The following is a 27,926-nucleotide window of genomic DNA, read 5'->3' on the forward strand; positions in this document are numbered from 1 at the left end:
AACACGCATGACGAGCAGTTACGGTTATTATAAAGTGGCTGCTTTCAATCGGCAAAATGTTTAGGGCGTCGTAAGCGTCACCATATCTAACCCTACACCACCTCTTAAACAACACGCCCGAAACAAACAACTGGCAGCGGGTGCAGTCTGTATTGATTTATATCCTGAAGTACCGCCGACGAACTGTCCCGAATCGCTCATTTAGTGGCGGTTACATAGCCATAGCTACAGTTAAGGCGGGAAATTACCATTTGTAACATCCATTAATAATTCACAATTACTCCCAGATAGCCAGTGAGCGGTAGTTACTGGACCTGTTGGGAAAACATATTATTGACTACTCCCAACGTAAATTCAAAGGGACCGGGCGTGACGTCGGCCGGGGCATATCTGGAGACGCTACGCCACCCGAGTCGACAAAACAATGAGAATAAAAGCTAATGATTTCTCACTTCTTGAACCAATGCAACCTTTCCGCGCTTTCGTCGCGCCAGTTAACTACTTGTATGCTAAATTTGCTGTGGCAGTGCTTCCCAAACGCCATGTTGAAACAGAAAAAAAGAATTCATGGAAGCTTCGATTTACGAGAGAGACTGAAATGGCGAGGCTGTTGTGGGTGATCATTGCCTAGCACGTAGTTAAATTTCAGTAAGATTGTTTGTTTGAATAGGTGACGTTCTAGTAATCGTCAAATGCATCGAAGAGGCAGTCGTCCTCTTCGTGTCGAGTATAGTGGATACAAAGTCATCCTCAGCATTGTAAACATTTAACAGCTCTTCGTCATCAATCGACTCGAGGTAGCGGTCGTGAGATGTGCGAGTCGTCTCGGGAAGGTGTGGCACACTTGTAGCCATGTCTCGAATTATCCATAACTTCTAGACAATGCAGCGGCCACGGTGACCTCTCCCGAGCGGGGTGTCTTTTCATATTTAGCATTATCGCTTTCTGGTCACTGTGGTCACTATGTGATTGTGTGTGGACACAGGCACACGCGCCGGGGCTTGGCTCTGGCATCTTGCTTGACCACTTCAAACCAGCAGTGGCTGACTACCTGTTTTCCACACGAATCGTTTCAGCATAATGTAAGGACTCTCCTGACACCACTTTCCTCAAGATCTACACAACAGGCGACCACCGGCTGTGGCCGCCGCATGCATTCCACAGCCCGTGGCGTCAGCCTCGACCATACCTAGGCAAAACTGGGCGCCACTCACTCACACTGGCATAGAAAAATATTTTAGGGGCGAAGCTCCTTAGGGCGTGGGTCTGTCCATCCTCGACGTATGTATGTATGTAGCCACCTCTAGTTTAGTTCTTGGATTGTTTACTAGATGGCGTGGCTACCTCTAGTGTAGTTCTTGGATTGTTTACTAGATGGCGGTACTTGTATATGATGAAAAGATGCGCTTGAATTGTTTACTAGATGGCGTGGCTACCTCTAGTTTAGTTCTTGGATTGTTTACTAGATGGCGCGGAGCGTTGTAATAAAATCCGTTCGCTGTTGGCGCGCGCTCGGAGTCGCCCGATGGATAAGGCTGCAGATGTGCGAGCCCGCGAGGCAGAAGCGCTCCGTGAAGCTGCGCGACGCCGCCACCAAGATCCTGCCGTACGAGAGCGGGAGGCCGAAGCGTGTTGTCTGGCTGCGCGACGACGCCGCCAAGATCCCAGCGTTCGAGAACGAGAGGCCCAAGCGTCACGGCAACGGCGCGAGGACCCTGCCGTACGCGAAGCGGCACGGCTGCGGCGCGAAGAGGATCTCCAAAACGTCAGAGAACGGGAAGCGGCGAGAAAGCGCGCGTATCGGCAGGCAGACCCCGATGCAGGGAGAGCTCGTGAGGCGTCTGCAAAACGCATCAGGCGAGCTCAGCCCCAAGGTGCCGACGCGCGGTTTAAGCGAGACTTTCTAGACGTTCCGTTCGGACACAGATGTAGTGGGCGAACTTTCACTGAAGAGTCACGGTTTTACCGATAATTTCCCCTCAGGAGCTTCGCCCACTCATCATCATTCACCCCGTGGATATGCTGTGAATTTTTTCCTCACGCACTCACTCACATTCACGCTCAACACTCGCACTCACTCTCACAGACGCTCACTACTCGCCCTCCACCACTCGCCCCTCTTGCGCTTACGCTCACCCCTCACCGTGACCACTTGCACTCACTCGCGCCCCCGCTCACAGCTCGCCGTCCCCACTCGTCGTCCCCACTTGCAGTCACTCGCGCACACACTCACCGCTGGCCATCCCCATTCGCAGTCACTCGCACTCGCCTCACTACGCGCCTACACCACTCGCCCCCACTCACGTTTACGCTCACCACTCGCCGTGACCACTCGCACTCTCTTGCGCTCACGCTCATCGCTGACCGTCACCACTCGCACTCACACACGCTCACCATTCGCCCTCACCGCTCGCAGTCACTCGCGCTCGCGCACATCAATCGTCGTCTCCCCTCGCACGCGAGTGTGTGCAGAAGACCCTCCATGAGTCATGAAACCGAGCCGGCGTCAGGAGGCCATCCAAATCATAATTCCCAAATCAAAAAGCCGCCAGGGGATTAATTCTAGGGTGCCCCATAGCAGGAGCTCAGTGATGACATACTTTCAAAGCTAAAAGCAGTCCCGCCAATAACAACCATCACAGTGAGCGGCTCCTGCGGCGAATAGCGAACAGCGAGTACAAGCGCACTACTGGCGCTCACCGCGGTAATCCCCGTAAATCGCGCTTGAGGCGTGCGTGCACTGACGTGTAGTGAGTGGGGCTCGCCGCGAGTGTCGCTCGCACTCGCGAGGGGTGAGCGGGGCTTACTGCGCTTGGGGCTCGCACACGCACTCACACTCGCCAGTCTAAAATGATGGCGAGGCTCACTGCCCACTCTGTAGTTTTGAGTGGGGGTGTGCGAGTGCACTCGTGAGTGAGCTAGCCTCGACTCCGCTGCACGAGCGCACTGGCCACGGTCAGCGTCTCGGCAACATGATGGAAGTTATCGTCGAGGGAGATGACATCGCCCCGGAGGACCTCACCCACCACTTGTGGGTGACGATTCGTCGCCGCCAACAATCCCTTCGTAGACAATCGCTCCAGGCAAATTCTGCCACCGCATCTCCTCATAACGCCTCTTCCAACCGACGCCGCCGTCAACCGGCGCGGCCCATTTCCCCGCAGCTCCTTTTGTCGGAAGAAGACATCAAATGCATCCTTCGACCGAGAAGTGGTCTAGCCCTCACTCAAATCCCTCTGGTTACTCTTGCTGACACCGTGCGAAAGCAAGCGGGACTGGGTCCCCATAAAGACGAAATTCGCACTCACGCGAGTGCGAATTTCATGATCGCTAGCACTACCGACGAAAGCTGAGCACAGAACAACGCGAAGTTCGAGGCGCTAACTTTGAATACAAAACAATACCCGTTTTCCACGAACGTGCCCGCCCCATCTAATACAGCGACGGGAGTAATTTTCAATATCCCAGCCGACGAAACCCAAGGATAAATTCTTCGTAGCATCTGCAACTTCAACCCTATATTTGGAGTGCTCCACGCCGGGAGGCTGAATGACACTAACATAGTCCAAATTTTTTTTTATGGAATCATGGGTTCCGTATCGCGCCGTGACATACCGCTGCGAGTCTTTCCGCAAAAAATCCGAACCATGCACTTTATGCTGGTGACCAAGACATCGACGCGATGTCTGCCCAGCCATACAAGACCTCTTTCAGTGCTCAAATTGCGGAATCGTCAATGCCCCCGAAAAGCATCCATGTATGCCGAAATGCATCGTTTGTGAGGGCCCTCGTGCTATAGAACACCGGCGTGTCCCAAACACTACCACCTGCGCCGACTTGATGTGTCGTGCGCTAAGAATGCAGCCTCCTCGGGAACTCTTTATGCCGCGGGCTTTCCTCCGTTGCAACCTGTCAACACCTCATAGACTATTCCTTATGGACGACCAGACCTTCCGTGTCACGCACTCACCACCCAGCTCCCTCCATCGGGCATCGACAAGACAAAGGTGAGCTGCCAGCGCTCACCCCTCAGTGCTCCATCGTCATCATCATTACCCTCCTATGTCTGTTGCTATGCCACGAAACCTGAAATTATGAAAAATTACAAGCTATCTGGGCAGAAAGTCTCTTCTTGAAGCGAGAAAATAGAGCCTTGAGACACAGAAATAGCCCCCTAAAGCAACTACACACTCCCCCCGCTATGCCCTCCGTGCACCCGAGCAGCGAACCCTGGCCTCCCAGGATGTTTCCATCCCATCCCAAATTAAGCGCAAAGCCACGGCTAACCCTACTATCTCCGACACTACACCTACCCTATCACGCGATCGCCTCTCAGGGATCGAGACTGCATGCAGAACAGCTCTTGCGCAGTAGAGGGAAGAATACCTACAGCTCTACCAAATTTTCTTGGCCAACCAAGCAGCCATGCAGGCAACCATTGAATCGCTTCGTGCCGATGCATAATCGCATGCGGGGAATCGTCGCCACTACCTGCGAACTGAATATGCCCCAAAATACCCCCTTTCACCTATTGTGTTTGACGATGAATAAGCGGAACCCCGAGTGTTCTGTTTGGCAGTGGAATTGCAGAGGCTTTACCCGCAAACGCCGCAACCTGCACTCACTTCTCTCCACGGAACAAAAAACCCCTGTTGCAATAGCACTGCAAAAACCTGCACCGAACGTCAAGTTGATGGGCTACCACGTCTCCCAATCTCTGGATAATCCATACACTGCAGTGTTGCAACGTAATATTCCCGCCGAACGCTCATAATTTGACAGCATTTTTATTCTACATGATTTGGCTGCCCTCTACCCCTCCAAGCGCAAAGCCTCCCGATTGTATATTCTCAACGTATACGGTGCCCTTGCGCACTGACACATATTCAAACAACTTTTCATCTTGCTATTTAGGCTTCGCAACCTCACCCTATGTTATTTATGTGATTTTAATGCCCCACACATGGCCTGGGGTTCCACGCATGCTACCCGCAAGGACCGTTTCTTATGGGAGCTAACCCAGGGTCAGTGCTTAAAAATATCGAGTACGATCCTTCCACCCCCGCAAGAATGGATGGATGGATGGATGGATGGATGGATGGATGGATGGATGGATGGATGGATGGATGGATGGATGGATGGATGGATGGATGGATGGATGGATGGATGGATGGATGGATGGATGGATGGATGGATGGATGGACGGACGGACGGACGGACGGACGGACGGATGGAACTTTATTTCCGACAAGCGGGGGGCTCGGACAAAAGGGAAATTAATTCACTTGACAAGTCCGAGCCCCGGTTACAGACAGCAACGGGCATCACAAAAGTATACCTTTCCAGAGAAAATCGTTTTTGTGGCATCACTATACATAGTTTTTCAGAAATCATTCTGCTAACGTATGCAATCAATCCGGTATAGTATGCGAAAAGATACTTCCCCGGACCTTATTTTGTCGCGTGGGGTCTGAGAAGTTAAATAGCTCTGCACGGCACATATTCTCGGCAGCGATAACTTCATTATACGACTCGACCTACGGCTCCCATCTGAAATCGTGCGTTGACACCATCGACAATGCCTTACAGATTTGGATGCCTTTATGAAAACCTGTGTGGAGTCAGAACTCCTTGACTGTCCTCTTACACCTATCATAACTGGGAAGTTACATTATCGATAAACGCACTCGCGACAGCCTCGTAGTCTCAGGAACACCTGCGGAACTAGTAGATGCCCGCTTGTATCACCTTCGGGACGCCTATCGCAGCATACAGCGTAGATGGCGCAAGCAGACATATACGAAGCGGCTTAAAAGTTAGGTTAGCCTCTCTCGCTACAACGATAGAGTGAGACTTATATACCTCTGAACTTGCTCGCGTACAGTGGAGCCAGGTATGCGAAAAGATGAAAGGTAATCTCATCATAAGGCGTACTTGGGCCCTCCTTAAACACGTGCTGGAACATAGTCACTCGCCAACAGCTACTAATAATCGGCTCATGAAAATTATCCAACAATTTCCTGGTGAAGATGCAAAACTCCTGGAACGTCTTCGTACACTTTACATAGCCCAAGAAGATATCATGGGGCTCCCGTCATATGCAGGCGGCAGTAATCCGGACATAGACAGATTCCACCAACGCAGCTCAGAGCGGCACTCATGAAGATTCAGCATGGATAAACACTTGGGCAAGACGGTGTAACGAATAAACTCCCCCGAAATTTGTACAACTACATCTACACCCTTAAACAATTGGATTACGGGCACTTGGACCTCTTGAAGGCAGCACGCTAAAATAGCCATTATACCTAAACATGGAATACCATTGAAATTGGAATATCTCCGCCCCATTTCCTTCATGCGTAGAGAAAGTTCTTCAACACATCATCTACTCCCGCTTAGTTCAACATCTCACCAAAACCAATGCACTTCCCCACACCATGTTGGGCTTCAGGCAGAGCCTCTCGACACAGGATCTCGTTCTGCAACTCCAACAAGAGATCCTTATCTCGGCCTTCAAGATAGACACAGCTGGTGTTCTAGCACTACATCTCACCAAAGCCTTCGACACAGTCTCACACCCAGCTATATATCTGGCAATGACTAACCCCGGGCAACGAGTTTACATTTATATTAAAGAATTCCTTACTGATTGTAGGGCCGTTATTCATGTTGGTGAATTAGTATGAGATACCGTTCCTATGGCCCTTCATTTGGTATCCCTCAAGCAGCAGTCCTTTCTCCTCTCCCTCTTAATCTAGCTCTTCTTAATATCCCTTAGCGTTTAGCTGAAATTCCACATCTTAGACATAGTCTCAATTCCGATTACATTACTCTCTGGTGCGGCGGAGGAATGCGCCAATTGATGCGCAAATTGAGGAGGCACTTCAGTCAGGGACGGACATCATCGCAGCAGAAGCGGCACGGGCTGGTCTTGAGTCATCCCCAAGTAAGTCGGAGCTCTTGAACCTCCCATCCCCTGCCGGTCACGCTCCACTCCAGCCGTAAGAATAGAATTGCAGAATAATCTCGTACCACGCGTCCCTATGCTTAGTAAAGTCCTAGGTTTGATCATATAGCGAAACAGGGGCAATATGCGAACTCACCTCATCTGTCAACTAAAAATTGGCCTCATCCGTCCTATAACAGCTCGCAACAAGGGAATAACGAAATTCCAGAATAACGGAATTCGGCTGATTGAAGCCTTCGTGCTCAGTTTCTTGACATACGCCCTCCGATACATAAACCTAACTAAAACAGAGCTTTCTAAAATCGACTGCCCCATACAAAAAATATGCACAACATCGCCCTTGTCCCCCAAAGTGATTTCACTGCCAAATCGGAACGCCTACGCATCTACAACACAACTGAAGAGCTCATAGAAACCCATTTATTGAGTCACCTTTCACGCCTTTCTACCGCCCCTACTAGCAGATACATCCCAGAATGTCTTGGGCTTCATGCACCCGTTGTTACTGACCCCAGAGCATATATTCCTCCTGACCTGCACAATCTCCTGCTCGTGCGACCAATTCCCCGTAATATGCACCGGGGCATACAATTAAACCCCGTGAATATCGCGCATGCGTTCTGCATAGGCGGTGGGCTGCATAGACGGTGGGCTAAATCGACGGTGGGCTGGCCATGCATGCTTCGCGCATGCATGGGCCAGCCCAACGCCTATGGGGACGCCGCTAGTTATTGCCGTCACGACTCCTATGCAGTCACCGCTGTCTTTGATCCAAAAGCAACCTATTACCACTTACTCACTCTCCGAACGTGCTCACCTGTCACTGCGGAAGATGCAGCTATTGCGCTAGCGCTCACTCATCAGCTTATCCCAGCAATGAATATCTCTGATTCGAAAACAATCATCCGAAACTACCGCCCTTCTCGCCGGTGGCGCCCTGCACTTCATTGGTCACTCTTTATTATGGAGGAACGATACTGGCGCTTTCACCAAACCAATGCCCTCCCTGGTCGCAACAGGCTTCTCGCCAGTTCTTTTTTTTTTTTTTTTTTTGCTAGAGCCATTGCGCGTGCCGGGGACGCACGACAGTTGCCGCAAGACTCGTGCTCAGGGGCGCTAGGCATTTTCTTGGTATTTTTTCTTGCAACACTGAACTTGCGGTGAGTAAGCGCAGCTCCGCTGTTAAAAGGAGCTAGGATTGCTTTTGGTGCAGACTAGGTATGTGATTTAGTTTTTCAATTTTCGGTGGCAGTTCAGTAGCACAAGTGTGTATTTGGGTATTTTTGTGTACGAATAAATAATATCTTTGTCCATGCTATAATATATACAATTTCTACCAGCAATGGAATCATCGTTTGTTTTACTTTGTGCTTCTTTTTGTGTGTGTGTGTGTGTGCAATCATTCTTACTAAGTTCCGTATATGCACCCTTTTGGCAGGAATAGTCAGTCTGATGCGGCGTTCGGTTGTTGATGACTGCAGCTCTGTGAAAGGCCAACTGCAACAAACTTTTCGCCAGGGTAAATGCAATGTTTTCTGGTAGTACTACTTTACTAGGTGCCACGTGCGAAACTTGGACTCTGAAATATTCGTCGCTGCATTGTAAACGAAGATCAAAAATGTTTTTTTTTTTTTTTCAAACCGAAACTGGAATAAAGGCGGTCATTACTGCCTGCCGGAAGTGTCGTTCCACCGAGGAATCGAGTGAGCGCAGCCAGCCGATTTTTTCACGGCTGCCTAGCTGCGAAAAAACGGCGCGCATTCGATTCGTTTCGGGTCGTCCGTTTCTTCAAAACTCAGAACACGGGCGAAAAGCGGTTGCGAAGTTCGTGAAACCATTATTGCTTCACTGTGAGCAGCTGAGACGCGCCTATCAGGACCGGGCAGCTTAGGGTGCCTGGATGTTCCTCCTCGCCCGCCCCTCCGTGAAGGATGGAGACATCCTTTGCAGGGTCCTTCGCCGCCTCGACCGGTTTTCGGAGCCACCGACCGCCATTACGAACCCCGCTACTGCGGCGGAACCGCCGAATTGTGCAGCGGCCGACGTGCTGTAGCAGTCTGGCCGCGATTAGCGGCTCAAAATGCCTGGTTGCTGCGTGCCTCTGTGCACAAACCACTGCAGGAATGGTTGGCGAATGTTGGCGAATGTTTCTGTGGTGGTATCTTGTGCAATATTTTTAATTGATCAAGTGAAGGTGCTGAACCAGACACGTACTTTTGGGATTTCATTGCATCATTTTGAGTATTATAACGAGATGTAGCTGTGTGTAGCAAACTGGGAGACTTTCTGTCGTAATCAGTTCCCTTTGAATTATATTTCATGACTTTTCGCTTTGTTTGGTTGTGTTTGTTTGTTTTTAACTTTTTTACCAAATGATTCCCAATTCTTTTACTTTTAATTATGAATTGATTGTGAATCGATTTTTCTTTTTTCTGATAGTTTTCTTTCAAGTTCCCCTCCTCCATTTTTGGAGGTAGGTCCACTGGAGCTGTGCGCGGGCCCGGGCCGGCCCGAAAGCCCGAGCTCGGCCCGATTCGCGGGCCGGGCTCGGGCCGGGTAGCACGCATTATTTCTGGCCCGGGCCGGACTCGGGCTTTAACCAAAATTTTGTCGGGCCGTGCCGGTCCGATCCGGCCCGGGCAGTTCCTGAGGCATGGCTATCCTGTGCAGCAAATTCTGAATTGTTGGCAAGAGGAAGTTTTCTTGTTCATATTTCAGGTAAAGTGAAAACAAAACCAAAGGAAGTGCTGATTCACTAACGCGCTGTTAAAAGATACGATAAAAAGACGATTGCACTTAGAAAGCCTTCACATCAATAAACGAAACGTCTGGGTCCCATCAGCTTAGTTTGTGCTGCTCAGCACGAGGTCGCGGGTTCGATTCCCGGCCGCGGCGGCCGTTTTTCTGATGGAGGCGAAAAGCAGAAGCGTTCGTGTGTACGAGATTTCGGCGCGCGTTAGATCCCCAGGTGGTCAAAATTAATCCGGAGCCCTCCACTACGGTGCGCCTCATCGCCTGCGTTGCGTCGGCGCGTTAAACCCTACAATCAATCAAACCATCAGTTTAGTGGGAGAGAGCGGGCCAGAAAACAAGGGCACTCCAGCCACCGACTACAACATGATTGCATTTGCTCTCTCCTTTTCAAACTAAAACAATCAGAACAAACGTGGCCTGGATTTCGCAGTGTGTGCAGAGTTTGAAGAACCAATTTTCTAAGCAGAGCCCATAATTATTTCGCGCAAGAATTTTTTTAGAGCCATGACTAAAGGCAAGAAAGAACAGAAGCGCAGATAAAATCATGCTGCCAACGTAACTAGAGGGAAAGACAAAATTCAAATGGTGATACCGGACGAATCGTCTGATCAAATTTCAGCAAGGAATGGAAGAACGCAAAGTGCAATATCTGTTGAAGAATTACAATAATAAAAAAATCCCCTTACTCGGAATCATTTAAGGTGTGCCTTGATTTCGAAGACTGGCAAATGATGTGGCAAATGAAGTTACACGGCTACCGAAAATACAGCTTCTAAGTGAGGATAAGTTGTACAAAGTTCGGTCCAAGTTTAAAGGAAATTTAAATCTTAGACAGTCGTATTCGCTTTGTGCTTACGCTTTTTAGGTTAACAGCAAACTTCTTCAAGTTCATGTTAATATCCTGTCGAACTAGGGATGATATTTAACAACACTAAAGTAGTCGCGTTCACTTTGTGCTTACGCTTTTTACGTTAACAGCAAACTTCTTCAAGTTCATGTTTATATCTTGTCGAACTAGGGATGATATTTAACAACACTCTGGCGGGCTCGGGCCGGGCCTCTATTTTAGAAGTTTTAGAAGTTTGTCGGGCTCGGGCCGGGCTCGGGCTCAGATTTTAAATATTCGTCGGGCTCGGTCAGGGCTCGGGCTCAATTTTTATAAATTTCTCGGGCCCGGGCCGTGTCTCTATCGGGGCAGGTTTGGCTGGGCCTAGACATTTCGGCCCGTGCATAGCTCTAAGGTCCACCCCCTCACCCAAAATTAACTTCTGCATGCTGCGCCATTATTTATTGTACCTATTAAATGGCTTCGCCAATTAGGCAGTTTTGTTCATTTACAAAGCGTTTACAGTTGGGGCTTCTTGGCAGATTTTTCTTTTTTTTCTTTATGTGTTAACCGCGATGCTTTAGATAAGCCTCTGCTATTTCGTTCATTCATTTTTAGCTTTTGTTTTCCCCTAGGAGAAACAAACTACATACACTACTACAACAACTGAGTCCTCGCTTCGCCATTTGCGCATTATCTTGCATATACAAGGTATGCTTTTTGCGGCTATGATTTTAGGCAAAGAAGGCTCATGATTAATATCCTTCAACTGCGAAATCAGACAGACTTAGTGGAAGAACAGAGCGATTCATGTAACATACCTCTCCCGCGAAGTCTTTGCACAATACATTGCCGGTCGAATGCACTTATAAGACGCAACTTTTTCGCAGATGAGATTTAAAACCAAAACTAACGATCAAGAAGCGAGCCTCATTGATGCATTATTATGCGTGTTACATATAAAAGTGTAGAGAAATTGCGCTGACTTAAGTTTACAAAACAAAAAAGTGGGAGACGCACGTACGCGGTAGCGCACGGATGCGCCTCTGTGTGCCGTGTTTCTCCCGCTATTTCGTCTTGTCGACTTAGCTAGCGCAGTGTTTTCACTGTTAAGACGTACAAACAAGCCCACAAATAAGTTCTCCTTCACTCTGGAAGCGGTTTGTGGCCACGGGATGCGTGTGCATATAAGAATCCGATAGCACATCCCCGTGCTTGCAGCGCGCTGCCCCAGCAGCGGGGCTCATCAACATGGCGGCTTCCGTAGCAGACGACGCAGTTGTCTCCACCCGTCACGGAGGGGCGGCGAGGAGGAACATCCAGGCACCCTAGGGCAGCTGGACGCATGGCGCCACCACTCGGCGTTCCCCTCGTTAGTGGAATGAGCCGATGCATTATACTACGCAGCCTCCTGTTGTTTTTGCCGTGTTTGGTTCGGTTCTTTCAATGTTCTGGTGGTGTTGTGAGAGGATATGTGTGGTGAAACATGTGTGGTGAAGTCTAGACATATGTGTACGATTATGATACCTGTGCTACACGAGCGTTTGGAAGGATATTTCAGTCGCATGACCTTCGAAATTTCAAAGTTCATTCGAACTGGAAGGAGTTCTGTCGATCTACACGACCATTCTCAAAGGCAGTTGAAAGTTTCTGCGTTCGCCCGCCGTGTTTTGGTGCCGCCGCTGCTGCCATGTTTTGTTCTTTGCGAAAATCTAATTTGATAGTTAAAATGCGGAAAAAGCAATTATTGGTGATCAAATTGATAACGATCTACAAGAGCGCACAAAATATTCACAAGGCAGCCAGTTCCTTTTTTCGCACCGTCGTTGTTGAGAGTACCAAGTTACCCCGTAATCGTAGAGCGAGTGGCAGAGAACGAAAACAAGTGAAAAATTATGACGATCTTGCACTTCAAACCCCAAGGTTTACTCGTAAATAATTGTTCTTGTTATTACGGCTTGCAGAAACTGAGCCCGAAGGTACGACCGTTCGTGTTTCAAAGGCCTTTGAGACACTCAAAGGTCAGTTGTCGTGCTCCTTTGACTCAAATGCCATTTTAACCAAATGCCTTTCAAAAACTTCGGGTAGCAGCTCAAAGGTGTCATTTGAGTCAAATGACAATCGACTCGAAGGCCTTCGAAACGCTCGTGTAGCACGGATGTCATAACGGCCACACAAAATTGTCGGACGTTTCTAAAATTGAGTATGGCCTAGCGGCCCAACATAAAATTCTTGGCGCCACTTTTTCTACTCACGTCAGTTGGGATGCTTATGTTGATACCATTTTCAGAAAACGTTCTGCCACGAATGGAGCGTTGTCTCGCTGTAAGTGGTGATACCAATGAGGGTGGCACTTGACATTTATCACGCGCTCTTTCCGCGATATTAATTATTGTAGTTGGGTTGCCATAACGAAAACAAGCATCATGAAGGATCTACTGCTGCAAAAAAAATCATACGCTTCATTGAAAATGTGTCTTATTTATTCTCACCAAGAACATTGCTTCCCACGTACATTACCGAAGCAGACCATACATATGATTAAGAAATTTTGCTCTCTTTTTCGCTTTCTTCCCCAATACAAATACCTTATCACTCTAAGAGCTACTTTACGGCAAAACTGAAACTATAGGCTAGCACCCGCAGTTCTGATCTTTCGTTTATCCCGAATTTCCGCTCTAATTATAAGTTCCAGACACTACAAAACAACATTCCATACCTTCTAAACAGCTGTAAACCTTATAGAAGAATCTGTAAGTATCTCGAAAGCTATATATATATATATATATATATATATATATATATATATATATATATATATATATATATATATATATATATATATATAGTATGAAACGATAAAAACTCACACAGAGCGCGAAAAAAATAAGGTTAGTAGAGACAGAGACAAACGAGAAAGACGTAGAAAATAAAAATAAGTTTACTGACGTTTCAGAGAGAGGACTCCCTTTCGTTTGTATCTGTCTCTACTATATATATATATATTTTTTTTTTCCTTTATGCTGCAGATGTCTGTGCTGCTTGGTTATTAATCTTCGTCTGTAATTTTTCGAAGTTTTGTATTGGTTTGGTATAATTTCCCCACGAAACATGTCATTTCGACAATACATATGTAGCCACTGTCCTGAAAATCGGATACCTATTTTTATGGTATTTATGTTTTAGTTGTTTCAAATTTCTGTATACTGGAAGAGAAACGCATGCGTGTGGATGTATGTATGTATGTATGTATGTATGTATGTATGTATGTATGTATGTATGTATGTATGTACTCACATACTTGGACATGTACATGACGGATGGGCAATCACTGGGATGGAAGAGAAAGAGGAACGATCCTCAGTCGTGTGCGTTTGGAGCCCCGTTCGTTCCTGTGAAGCTTCTCCGTCCTGTCCAGGAAATAAACCTCCCTTTTACCGTAACAATATATATATATATATATATATATATATATATATATATATATATATATATACAGGAAGATAGGTCGGCAGTCCACAACGCCAAAGGAGGCAAAGGGGTGTTGTTAGGCTATTTCTTTTACTACGGTTAGTGAAGTTAACATTTTTAAATATACGTAAGAAAGAAAGAAAGAAAAACACGCGTGTTTTTCTTTCTTTTTTTCTTCCTTATATTTAAAAAAATCTTAACTTCATTAACCGTAGTAAAAAATAGAGCCTAACCACAACCCTATGCCTCCTTTGGCGTTGTAGACTGCCGACCTATGTTTCTGTATATATATATATATATATATATATATATATATATATTATTAAACTAGTTATCAGAAAATGAGGTTAACCGAACACGCGCATGCACGCGCACGCACACACCACGATAGTAAAACTCGTCTAGCGAGCGGCGCGTATCGGCGGTACGACGACCCCAACAGCGCCGCACGCGTTGACGCAACAAACCCCTCTTGCGCCACTGTGCCACCCGGTGCTAGACGACGGCGGTGACGCTTCTTCGTGCCGCGCAGACCCCTAGAAGGATTCACTCCGTTCGACCGCAACCTGCCGCGATTAAAAACAAGATCCGGCCTCGACGCGGAGCGAAACAAGACGCTATAAATAAAGGATTGAGGGCCTATTTTTCTTTCTGCCTGAAATGTACCGTATCTTACTCGAAACGGCTTTTTTTTTTATTGCTACGCCACGCTTGCGGCTTCCGTGAGCCGGTCAACGGGACATGTAAATGGAAACGCCTCGCCGTTTGATCAAAATAAACATATACACCCAACAAAATCTTGTTATATACGGCTCCTCCTTGTAGGGACCAGCGGAATCTCCTCCATTTATCGCGACCTTCATTTTTTTTGTTTTTTTTATTTGCCGGACATGAGTCCCGTTTTTAGACGCCCCAAAAAAAAAAACCTCCTAGGAAGTTGTTCCGTTTAGGCGGCTTTTAGTTCAACGCAAATTCAGCTGCATACATCTTTGCGTAAACGCGCGCCACAGCTTTTGCCTTTTGCATGGTGATTCGGCTCCCTCTGCTTTTGCCACGGTTTTGTGTTTGTTTTCCTTCGCTTCTATCGCGTCTTCCGTAAGCCGGCCAACATGCCATGGGCGCAGTGGAGGACGAGGAAACCCCTTCTTCCTCTTGCATAACCCTTTCTTGCTGGCGACCCACGTGCCCTGGTGGGCTGTCTTGCACACACGTTTTGGACGGCTCCGCTGTGAACATCCCTTAGTCAGTCCTGGAGTCTCTGGCCGTCGCTGTTGGCCGGCAGAGCAGATCTTTGTGCCTCATTTACGGGTTCGCCAAAGGCCCATTGTTAATTTAATTGTTTAACGTGGTACGGAAAGCAGGCAATACGTTATATCGTATTGCGGTAGCAAACGGCTAGGAAGATCAGAGGACTGTGTACACCAGCGACGGAGTTGAATCTAGTCGGAGGCGTCGCTTGGAGAAGTCAGGTATGGCTCGTGAGAATCACTTGTGTAATTATCATGAGTTGCGCTAATTTATTCATGTTGAACAGGGCGTATGCATCAGGGAAGACTTGAGGGCGCTCGGTAAGATAAACCAGTGTTCGGTAAGATTATGTAAACAAATGTTAATGAAAGAAATGAATGGGCGAAATTGCTTCTTTTTGTGTAGTACCGGAAGTGTCGTTTCCATAGCCTCCTTGGAGGGCACCGGTAATTGTAGCACCAGTTAGCACGGTACCAGACTGGTGTCAGGTAGGCGCTTGGGCTTCAGTAACTTAAATATTGGTGTTGCGTTTATCAGTGCATGGTCTTGAAAGGCATCGCGAGAAACCTTCACTCAAGGGTTACGAAAGATTTCAAAACCGGTTAGCGATGGGTGGGATTGAACCTACAGTTTATACATATCGCTAAAGGCAAACAAGGGTATCGATTGGCTTGACACACACGTACTCATCTTTCCTATTAAGACCTGGTAGACATATTTCTAATTTTGGGCGGTTTAACGCGGCGAAGCTACATAGGGGCAAGGAGGTGCGCCGTCGCAGAGGGCTTCGAATTAATTTTGGCCACATGGAGATCTCTAACGTACGTCTAAATCTCGACGCACAGGCGTTTTCGCGTTTCGTCTCCATTGAAAAAGCATCCACCGCGGCTGGGATTAAATCCGCGTCCTTGGGCTTAGCAGATCCACGCCTTAGCCACTGAGCCACCGCAGCGTGTCCCTGGGAAAATATTACCCACGAAGTTTCTTATAATCACAGGACACCGCCCTCTGTTTTCTTTTTTAAGGTTTTATGCCTCTTTGCCCCTCTTGTAACCTCCTGCCATCATATTTCTTTTTTTGAGAAGAACAAAAGCAAGTTTGTGAAGAGTTCCAAACAAACCATCATTTCAGGAATCACTATGTTTCCTGCCGACAATGGTCTTCCGTCGGCACCTCAACCGGCCACCTTAGTCCTGTGTTCCGCGCTCTTCCTCATTATCCACCCGCCTGGAGTACACGCCCACGGGAGGATGCTGGAACCACCGGCGAGAAACTCCATGTGGCGAGTAAGCTACGACACTCCACCTAACTTCGAGGACTCGGAACTCTTTTGTGGTGGTATAAAGGTAAGAATTTCCGCTATTGCATTTGAACACTTCGTGCGCTCAGAGCTTTCGCTTAATGGAGTTTTAGCAGTCCGTCTGTTCCGTCATGTACGTAGTTACCGTCATGACCGGGACCCGTCTGAGCACTTGGGCATTCGTCGCGGTCAGGGGAGATATGTTCCGAGGGCCGGCCTTCGCCATTTCCGCGCATTCGTCACGGAGGGGTGCGCTCCTTGCTCTTCCTTCTCGCCCTTCCGCGCGCGCATGCGCAGTCGTGCCCCAATCAACGGGCTAACTACGTACACGACGGAACAGACGGACTTCTAAAACACTCAGCTTCATTCTAGTCATGAAAGACGCTTATTTGAGCAAGAAAAAAGCAAGAAATTAAAAAAACAAACAAATTTTGCGCCCAAGTGGCGCATAATCGTCAGCAGTGGTGTCATATCAGCCATCACTAAAATTGGCGCGGCTTGCACAGTGGTGCAAGGATGGATAAGAGCAGAGCTGAGGGTCGACCTAGCTTCTTTCCACACTGACAGCGGATCCCAGAAAAGAGGAAACAGCCAGACCCCAGCAGTGCAAAGCCATTTTGGGCCGCACTGTATGGCAAAGGCCGTTAAAGTATGTACAAAGGAATAAGTTTGCGTAGAAGACGAGGACGAAGAGACGAGAGGACAGGACGGGCGCAACTTCCAACTTTATTTTGCGTGAAAAAGCACGACAGAATATATACCCCCACCGGTGTCCCCCTCTTTCCTATCACCATTTGCACCACCCGATAGGGCGTAACAAAAATCTCAAATCAAATACAACAAACAAAACAAAACAATTCGATAAAAGGGCGTAACATAACGGCACTAGATAACAGATACGACTTTGTACGTCTTCCAAAAACCGTGACGCACTTTAAAACAAAGATGAACAAGTAAATTTAGAGCCAAAAGGGCATAAAACCTCTAAGAATAAGATGACATGAAAACACGGGTATAAGAATCGAAGTTAAGATCAACACAGCTCGCGTTTGCTAGACTTATGAGCAGTTAAAACAAATCAAACTTGGAGTTTGCACACGCTTTTTTGTATTAACACGTATCTACCCTAAAACAAGCATGAAAGAATAAAAGCATAAAATCGGAGCCAATAGGCATAAAAAACGCTGAAAATAGAATAACAGCATGGGTGGGATGGGAAACGGAAGTGGTGACTAACACAGAGTGCGCGAGGCAACATTTAAAAAAGCCTAAAAGTGACTAGAAATACCGAAATCTTTTAAACATGACCTTCTAAGAAGGCTAATTCAGTGGGTAGGAGGCTTACCGAGGGCGTGCTGACGCAATCTTTCCCAAACTCTCTAATTCTGTAGGCTTCTATAATCTCTCTTTCTGTCTGATCCTTAGCTCGTGCAAGGAATTCGGTGTCTTCAAGCTTGGGAACGTACCCGCAGGTTTTACAATGCATAGCCAGATGCCCGCCCGATTTATTTTTAACAGAAAGATTGTGCTCCCGCGCTCTCTCATTAAAACAGCGCCCAGTTTGACCCTTTATAGGGTATACATTGGGTATACATTGCCGATAGCAGGCAGAGGCAGGTTAGCTGCACGAAAAGCGTGGTTCTTGCGTGCGCTATAAAAATGTTCACGAGGAGTTCAGCGCTTCGAATACTCGCGTTCTACAATATTGAGGCGAAAGCTTCAAACAGGTTTCGAAGACTAAATACAAGTTTGATTTATTGAAAATACTACTTTGCTCTGATAGTCAATTCTATCCCAACAGTCATGCAAAAAATCATATAAGAAAACATATGAAACAGTAGCGACCTCACCCCCCCCCCTTCCCCCATATGTTGCAATCGACGTGAAGCGAATAAAAACTTCCTTTGCATGTGCCGTTCAGAATTCGTGCTTCGACACAAAATGTTTTTTCGGAGGTTAACGCTGCGTCGGCAAACAAGATTCGCTGGTCTCGCAAGAACCTTGTTCAGATTGTCGCTTCGGGTATGCTCACCACGTCTCCCATGGTGTCGCATACACGGCCAGCACGCTGTTAGGAGTTAGCTCCAAGAGATGCCTTCAGTTTTTCTTCGTCCAGCTCCCCTGTAGACACCCACAATCCGCTAAGGCGTACATGGCGTCTTTTTATTTTTCGCAAATAAAAAATATAAAGCCGTTCCACTTAATGTCACAGCTGTCGGAATTGCGGAGCAGTGATTCGCCATCATGGGCTGTACCGCCGTTATCCGCTCACTGCTACCACCCCATGCGATTCAAATTTCCCGCCTTCACAGTGCTCGCGCGCCCCCTGCTTGAAACTGCGCCAGCGGGAGTTCCGGTCTTTTCCCGCTTGCTTTAATTTTTGTCGCCTTGTGCGTAGATGACGGATGATGAAAAACTTTTATTTAGTATCAATCAATGGGTTTTTTAAAACCGGCCAGTATCCCTTGGGACCTGTCGGCTGCCTGAGCTTGATTGATGATTTTCCGTTGGGCTTCTAGGTCTGAGCTGAGCATCAGAGCCTCCCATGTGTCTATGGTGTTTGTGCTGTCGGATATCTGTGGGCACGTCCATATCACACACAGAACACAAATAAGCCGGAATGGGAGTAAATGGCTTGTGTCATAACTCAGTACCAATTCGGAGTTTTCAAAACTCCTTCGAATGGGAGTTTCGCCTTACTCCCATTATTTCGGCAGTTTTTTCAGTAGCATATGGGAGTTTCATTTTACTGCCACTACAATGGGAGTTTCCAGGGGTACCATTGGGAGTGTATTGTTTCCTCCAACTGGGAGTTTTCAGGGGGCGCATTGGTTGCAGTGTTGACCTGCATTCGAGGTTTTTTTTGTGTGTGTGTTTTTGTGCGCTTCATATATATGCGCTGCAGTGGAATTTATTACTGCATTTCGGAGTTCTTAATAAGGGCACAGGCCGCATTTTTATTTTTCGTTGGGGATCACGTAATTTCTAGTCTTTTTCCGCTTCAAACGTTGAATGGCGAAACGTGAAAAGTTTGTTTTCTGCACAGTCAATTTATTGCATAAAAATTACATGAATACGATATACGTGTGAACACGTTAATAAGACAATAAAAACACTGAATCAACAAAACACCTACATCGAGAACACAAGGTATCTTGGTAAGAACTTTATCTACTACAACACTGCTCAACAAAAAAAATTTAAGCAATTTGCAAACAATGAGGTCAGCATGTCGTCGGTGCGCTGTTTGCTTGCACGTTCCTCCCAAACGCTGACGTTGCCGCACCCCCTGGCACGTTCTTCTGGAAGCCACAGCAGCACATTCATTAGAGGGATAGCAAAACGCTTTAAATCTGCGGTAACAAATACATAAGCATATTGGGCATCTGACCTGAAAAAAAAAGAAAAGAAACGGCACTGTAAAGACGCTGAACTTGTCACTCTTGTGTCCAACTTTCCGTAATGTCTGAATGTTTAAAGCTACGCAAAATTGCACTTCTGTCCGAGACACCTGCGCTCACTAGTTCGTCAAAACGAAGTGTTCTGCTGTTCAAAAAGGCGACCAACTTCTCAAAATGCTTCCTTTCCCTCTTTTCCTTGCGTGTAGTGTTCTGGGAACGAGCTTCAGGTCTTACCCCCCGCACTGCCCCTCTCTCCCCTCACCGAAAGTTACGGAAAAATTTCGGTCGGTGTGACGCCTGCGCGTGCCCCCCTTCAAAAAAAAAATAATAAGCAGTCGTCTGTCGATTCTACAGAATGTTCCCTCGAATGGCGTTTGCTGGTTATAGTTACACGCGCCTAGCGTACGGAGAGCTCCCACGGGGCCCCGACGTTCCCCCTTTCCAGTGAAAGCAATTAATCGCCGGCGGCACGCGGCAGTCACCCTCCTCGTAGCAGGCGCGGCTGGCACCACACCTACTTCTCAAGAAAAGCGGCAGTCCTGCGACGTTTGACCGGCCAACTTCACCCTCGCTTGCCAGTAAGCCACAGACACAGCCTAATAAAAACACCTAACAGCCGTCCAGAGTTCGGACAGTTTTCATTCTGCTTGCGAGTGTGAATGAGTGAGTGTTCTGCTCGAGACCCGCGCTAATACGCATTGCTTTCACGCTGTTCGGCCTCCCCAATGACGTTCCGGGCATGGTGCCGTCTTTCACGCACAACGCTCACCTCCAGTGGCAGAGAATCGCCCGTGCAGTGGCGCGGGAAACACGTTGAGTTTATTTGACGCTAGAAGGGGCAGAAGTCTCCCAAAATGTTGCGTACAATAAAAAACGTGAAAATCTTACCTTCAACCACCTCGCAGAAGCACAACCGCGTTGTGTTTAACGAGCCACTCTCAGCGTTCACTGCATTTAGGCCTCACGTCGGCTCGCTGGCGTATTGCGTCGGCTCGAAGGTCGGTGACACGGAGGCGACGTTGCAGTCCGTCGCACGTCAGTCCAGGCTGGTTCCACAATGTTCGCAACGAGCTTCGGTTGTTGGGAAGCACTTCACATCCGTTCGTGCGGCCGCAAGTTCACACTGGCAATAAATTTTCGGGGACGCTGGAGCTCACACGACACACGACACCAACTGGCAGCCATTTTGTAAGGACGCGTAGAGGAGGAAGGGGTGAAGGAGGAGGAGAAGGAAATGGAGGTGGCGTGGGAGTTTTTAATACTCCCATTAGGACAAACGCAGTAATCACAGCCAGATACTGCGTTTTGTGAAGAGGTACAACCGTGGTAAATGCGCTTATTTACGACGGCTTGTGGCCCCCGGTGTAAACTGGCAGTTTTTCCACCATCATTCTACCACACGTGGGAGCAGGCCGTCTGTCGTGAGGAGTTTAAAAGACGTATTCCAGCCAAGAAACTCCCATTCAGGCTAACTTGTGTTTTGTGTGCATGTGGACCATGCTTGTCAGGCTTTCGCAATGTTTGCATTTGGGTTCAAATTGACCTGAGTAGAGTTTATTAAGCAGTAGCGGATTTGGGAAGGTTCCAACCTGTAATTTTCGCCAGATTGCCTCTTCCTTCTCGCTGAGTTTGCGGTCTGCGTCCGGGTATTCTTTTCTTGTTAACCTGTAGTATTGAGTTATTTCTCGGTAGGTGAACATCCTGTCTTTTTCGGGCAATATGTGTCCTGTGGAAGGGGCGCCTGAGCCTGCCTGGAAAGGGAGTCCTCGGGCGAGCTCGTTTGCTCCTTCATTGCCTCTGAGAGCCTGATGGGCCGGGGTCCAGATTAGTAAAACCTGATGATCCATGGGGTTTTTTGCAAGGATTCTGACCGCCTCAGCTGATATTCGTCCTCTGTTATAATTGTTTATGGCGTTTTTAGAGTCGCAGATAATTACTTTGGTATTTTTAACGTAGCTGCCAGCGCTATCGCCACTTCTTCCGCCGTTGTGACAGACCTATTTCTGATCGTGCAGCATGCGCGTATGACCATGTTCCCATCGGACGCAACCGCAATCTTGTCTCTTCTGCGATGGTATTCCGCAGCATCAGTGTACAATACATCGCTCCGTCCTCCGTACTTCCTCTGTAGCGCTTCAGCCCTGCTCTGTTTGCAAATCCTCGTGGAACGCTGGGTTCATGTTCTGACGGAGAAAGCCAGGAGCCGATGATTTTCTCCTCAGGAACGGCCGCCGAGAGGCCAGCTTCCGTGAGTAGCCCTTAATAAGCAGAGTTTCTTCTTTGCGCCGCTCAGGCCCAGTGGGAGGACAACGGCGGCAAGTGCGGCGTGTGCGGCGACAACTACGCGCAGCCGCGTCCCAGGCGGCACGAGACCGGCAGCATGTACGCGCGTAACGTGACGGTGCGCCGCTACGCACCCGGCGCGCTCGTCGACATCGCCGTGGAGCTCGAGACCAACCACCTGGGCCACTTCGAGTTCTCCATCTGCCCCAGGCGCTCGTGGGAGGAGCCGGAGAGCGACGAGTGCTTCGACCGCCACCTGCTGCCGGTCGTCACCGCCAGCGGGCCGGCGCGTAAGGTACGAATGAGAGAAGACCCACTCGAGCGGACTTCGCTGGCGGAACATACTTTTTACAGCGAAGCTGTTAACCTCTGGTTGGTCGGAAAATTTCGTGTCGTGAACGAAACACCCAGCAGTTCTGGCCCAGCGCACGCGTCAGACTAATCACGCGTTAAAGCTTTAGGGAAACCACAAAACAAGCATCGAAACCGCAATGAATGAATGGGACGGCCCCTCACCATGTGCTACTGCATGGTAAAGATTGTTTGCAGACTATCTTCGAAGGCTAGGCAGGACTGGTGTCACTAAATAGAGCAGTTCTTGCCCAAGAGAGGTCAGCCTAGGCAGGCATTTGCCGCCAGAGAAGACGATCACAAGAGACAAGCATACCGAGACGACGAGAAACATTTCATACGCTCTCCCATCAGCGTTTCTAGTGGGTTATAATAGCTTCGCTGGATCAACTTTCGCAGGGCGAAATGGCGACCATTTTTTTCCCTCTTTCCCTAAAGTTTAACTATATTACTAGACACGGGCAGTGGGCGCATTTTTTGCTAAGCTCAATACCGCTTGGGTATGTTGTTGTTGCTTCTGTTGTTGCTGTCGTAGTCGTCGTCTTAGTCGTTGTTGATGCTGTTGTTGATGATAATGATTATGATGATGATGATGATTGACCTATTAGGGGGAACAGAGGAAAGAGAAAAGGAAGCACAACAATCCAGGAAGACGTGCATGTGTCCGAGCCGAAATGCCTGCAGAAGCAACAGAAATCTGTCAGATCGGTGTCAACTCCTACCGTCAAATGCGCGTGTTTACCAACGTCCACATTTCTTCTCGGTCTCCCTCTGCCCGCAGAAGTCGGCCTTTTACTCGGACGAACCGCCGACCCGCTACCGGCTGCCGACTGCTGCCAACGGGCTCTACCTGATTCAGGTTCAGCTGCCGGAGGGCGTCACCTGCGAACACTGCGTCCTGCGTTGGCACTGGAGGTCCGGTAAGGACGTTCTCTGCGTATAAAGTGTGTAGTCACCAACGTAGCCTGTACACGGGCCACCTTAACTGTGCACAGTCCACGCGTCCACCCCTCATCAGAATGTGGCCTGAGTGTATAGCTAGGCAGAACTTGGATTTCAACATTAGAGGGCTACGTTGCTCCCTCAGCGGAACATGCGCCCTTACAAGCACTGATCCAGTCCCAACGAATCTGTCAAAGAAGACTGCTTCGTGAAGAGAACATCCAAGACAACTTCTATGCAGGCTGCTTTGCTGTACAAACTCAGAAACGATGCCACCGCCACATTTATGCGTGCTAATGTGGCAACAAACTTGTGTTTTGTTTTGAAACGTTTCTCGCAATTTAAAATCTGTGCGTCTGCTCTTGCTTACCTTTTAATTAGTTAACACTTATTATAAGATAGCATTTTCCTTCTAAAGTGAAGCTTTATAAGGCGAGGCCAAATACAATTCGATGGTCGCGTGTACGCAGATAACTCCACCGCAAATCCATGCACATGCGCGAAAAAAAAAGACGTGTAAGAGTGATTGATCGATTGTAAGGTTAAACGCGCCGACGCAACGCAGGCGATGAGGCGCGCCGTAGTGGGGGGCTCCGGATTAATCTTGGCCGCCTGGGGATCTTTAACGTGCTCCGAAATATCGTACACACGGGCGTTCTTACTTTTCGCCTCCATCAGAAAAGCGGCCGCCGCGGCCGGGAATCGAACCCGCGACCTCGTGCTCAGCAGCGCAACGCCTTAGCCAATGAGCCACCGCGGCTGTTAAAGTGGAAGAGTGGCCGGATGTATACGGGGAGAGAGACTGGCTCGGTTGTTAGATGACGAAGCTACACTCTCGCATCTTAACCGACACCGGTAAGTTGGAACGGAGCATCGGAGGAACCGGAAGAGTCTCTCGCAACAGAACGCGCGCGTAGCGTCAAGTAAGCTCAGGCGACAACGGCGAGCAGATGAGGAATGATTTTCTCATAGACCAGTTGGTCGACCGAAAAGCTCTGATAAGATATTTGCACGACACACGGCGCGTGCGTGAAACCGGGCTCCCGTTGTGTCAAGGCGATTGCTTAAAAATCGCCAAAAATGACGGTTTCAGATAAGACAATACACGCATCGATCATGAGGATGGAGCACAATAGTATACCTTCGTCTCACAAATCACGTATCAGTGTACATTTGGATCGTTCGCGCATACGTTTTCTACATTAGTGCGCTAAGAATGGATCGCGTTTGCGATTCGGGCCATTGAAGGTTTTGACGATCCATTGGACGAACCTTTCGGCGAAGATTTTGACGCACTTTTGACGCAGTTTCGATGTGAGAAAACTTTCGCGCTTCTCTCCATTTTCTTCAGGAAGGGGTGGCAATTTTTTTTTAAGGCACCTTCCATCGGTTCCGCGGTGGTGGCCGCTCCAAGAAACTTCCCAATTCTTGTCGCTTTAGACGTATAATTAGACTGCTTGCTCAGCTGTCTACAATGATGCCTGCAAATCTGGATGTCCACGACATCAGTGCTGCTACCTTCCCTGCTTGTTAATGTTGGGGGCCGTTACGTTTGGGTATGTTTACGAAGCCTGGCGAATTTTATCTTGCTTCCAGCCAACAACTGGGGAGACTGCGGCGACGGCACGATGGCGCTCGGATGCGGGCCGCAGGAGACGTACCGCAACTGCGCCGACGTCGCCATTCAGCAGGGCTTCGGGCTGCGGGGACCCCTCGGAGCCAACGCCAGGCCCAAGCGATTGGGCGTCCCGGCGCTGAAGAGCAAGCCGAACGACATCTAGGGCGCCGAGAAAGCAGCGCCCGCGTTAAATCGCGCCTTATTTATTACACAAAATCTCCGCCAGGGGGCACCGTGGCGTGCCTTTCAGTTCCAGACTTTATATCCGTCGTCCCCATCGCCTCCTGTATTTTTACAATGCCAAATGCTTCAGCCCGGACCGCCCAACCAAGCCCTCTCCTTCTACTCCGGCTACTCTCCCCCCAATCGCTAGCCTTCCCAGCGCTTTAGTCACATGACCGGTTCATCTCGGGGCGACGCGTGGTGGAAAGCGGCAAACGTTGGCAAAACGTGCTCCGCCGCGGCTCTGAGTTTTCTAACGCATGCGAGAGCGCCATTACCTGGCAATCTCAAACATTGTTTGCCTTGGCAACCAGGCACAAGCCTCCCTCGAATTCAGTTACGGTTGGGTGATCCCGGTTAAGATCGGGGTCCCACCTTGCGACATGTGGGCACTACGAGCGTACCACTCACTCCCATATAGGGAAGCGTGCGATGCGTTTGACATTGTAAAATACAGGAGGCGATGACCTTTCCCTAATCCCTTCGGCGGCACAAAATGCGCCAAACTTGTCGGACACGCTACTGTACATCTTTTTCACGTGAATAAATGTGAACCACGAGAGAGAGAGCTTGAAGTTACTAGTAAATGGGCGAAAGAAAAATTGCGTCACCTCCACCGTCGGCTTCGCATCAACCTTTAGCGGAAGGGGGCCTGACGGAGCTGTCGCCAAGCTTCTGCACTTCACCCGCTATCATCACCATCGCCAGAAAAAGTTGGCTTTCCTGCAGTGCGCTTTCGCGTGTGAGACATCAGTGATAAGCTGAAAGTTTCGCTTTAAAAAGCTGGATTAGGAGCCCGCGGTGGCCGCCGGCCGAAGGCTCGCGGCGACGGTGACATCTCGTCCCCGGCTGTGACAGCCAGAAGATATTAGTTAAACCGCCGGTTGCGAGCTGCCCAGTGCTCGATGCTAGAGATGGGTTGAGAGGACAGGCCCACTTTGAGCGAGTGAGCAGTGCGTGTTTAAGGGAGCCACAGAGGGGACAGCTGGGGAAAGGCAACTTAACGGGGTGGATCTTGTGGAGGAGGGAACGACTAGCGATGTCGGGAGGAGTTTCCATAGGCGCTCCTGGGCGTTGGGGAGGTACTTCCGACATAGTGAATGGGAGAAAAACGTACAGTGTCTGTAGTGACCCCACCCGCCTGCATTGTTTTTTGCCAACGTGCGCAGGCCTCCGCGGGCACTATTAGCACGGGTTTTAAAAATAAAACGCACTTGACAGCATTGAGGATCACACCCAGGTCCAGCAGGTTTCTAAGCAAAAAACCTCATAACAACGTAACATCAATTTGGAATAGGCTTCCCACTCTACTATCGAAATGTTCGTGGGTTACGCACAAAATCTAATCCCTTAGTCTCGTCTTGAATAATAACGATTCGTACTGCATCACGGAGACCTGATTACCTCACCACATTGTTTCTGCCGAGCACTTTACGGATGAGTCACCGTTTTTCGTAATGACCGTAATTATGTTGCGACAGGGCAAAAGCATGGCCGGCGGAGACCTGATTGCTTTGAAGAAGTCTTTCTGTGCGGTCAGAGAGTCTGATCTTGAGCTGGGTTAAGGTGAAAGTTGAAGGTGCGAAAAATGTTCTCATTGGCGCGTACTATTTACATCCAGCTCTCGACAATTATTTGCTTTCATCAGCCCCAACGAGTATATCCCAGAAGCTCAAGCCAGAAAAAAAAATTCCCTGCATTTCCCCGAGGGGAAGAATGTGAAAGTGCGAATGCACGAGTTGAATTTGCGCGGTTCGGTAATGTTCGCGAAAGAGAGATCACACACACACACACAACTACAAAGAAAGAAAGATGCATTTATTCACAGACACCTATTTTGTGTTGTCGTTGTACTTGATTGCTAGAGCGGATCTCAGCTTTGAAATTTCGTGTCAGTACTCCTTTAAGCGGGTGCATTAGCCCTTCTCACGCCCGATTCCTAGCCAATCCCCCACGTGGGTATGTGCCATGCACAGACACCTATTTGTGTTGTCGTTGTACTTGAATGCTAGAGCGGATCTCAGCTTTGAAATTTCGTGTCAGTACTCCTTCAAGCGGGTGCATTAGCCCTTCTCACGCCCGATTCCTGGCCAATCCCCCACGTGGGTATGTGCCATGTCAGCGGCCAGGCAGCGCGCGCCCATCTCCCCCCGTTGCCAAGGAAGACGAGGAGATTCCTGGCCAATCCCCCCACGTGGGTATGTGCTATGCGGACATCGCCGGTGGACGCAGGTTCAGGGTCGCTTAAGAAGTGCATTGCACTTAAAAAATGAAGGAAGCTCCCACTAGCGCGTAAGATTTTAAGGTAGCGAAGCTGTACGCCACCTTCACGACCACCACGATTGCAGCCGACTTGCTTCCTCTTCGCTGCCGCAACACCTTTGCCCTATCGTTGTTGATACATAAGTGGGGGCCCCTTCCTTCATTTTTTTGGAAGCTGTAATCATTGGACATCACCTTGGGGGGGACGTACGCTATAACCTGTCTTTCTCATTCCGAGCAAGTGTTGCCACGATAGCGGCGAACGCTGGAGTTCTATA

General features: G+C 48.7%; 1 protein-coding gene across 1 annotated transcript; it reads left to right on the forward strand.

Annotated features, from left to right (window-relative positions):
* Positions 1-15,248: 15,248 nt before the first annotated feature.
* Positions 15,249-25,876, forward strand: LOC144150219 (uncharacterized). Its single transcript, XM_077682071.1, has 5 exons — positions 15,249-15,490; positions 16,401-16,615; positions 22,264-22,548; positions 23,386-23,524; positions 25,143-25,876. The coding sequence occupies exons 2-5, from the start codon at positions 16,409-16,411 to the stop codon at positions 25,325-25,327; spliced, it is 816 nt and encodes a 271-aa protein (XP_077538197.1). The 5' UTR covers positions 15,249-15,490; positions 16,401-16,408; the 3' UTR covers positions 25,328-25,876.
* Positions 25,877-27,926: the final 2,050 nt, after the last annotated feature.

Source organism: Haemaphysalis longicornis, unplaced genomic scaffold (genome assembly GCF_048455015.1).
Source record: "Haemaphysalis longicornis isolate Haplotype H1 unplaced genomic scaffold, Haemaphysalis longicornis Haplotype H1 scaffold_8, whole genome shotgun sequence".
Taxonomy (NCBI): Eukaryota; Metazoa; Arthropoda; class Arachnida; order Ixodida; family Ixodidae; genus Haemaphysalis; species Haemaphysalis longicornis.

Coding starts and splice junctions, on each gene's coding strand:
- LOC144150219 (XM_077682071.1), top strand. CDS start 16,409: ATGTTTCCTGCCGACAATGGTCTTCCGTCGGCACCTCAACCGGCCACC. Junction 16,616..22,263: donor TCTTTTGTGGTGGTATAAAG/GTAAGAATTTCC, acceptor TGCGCCGCTCAG/GCCCAGTGGGAGGACAACGG. Junction 23,525..25,142: donor GCGTTGGCACTGGAGGTCCG/GTAAGGACGTTC, acceptor TCTTGCTTCCAG/CCAACAACTGGGGAGACTGC.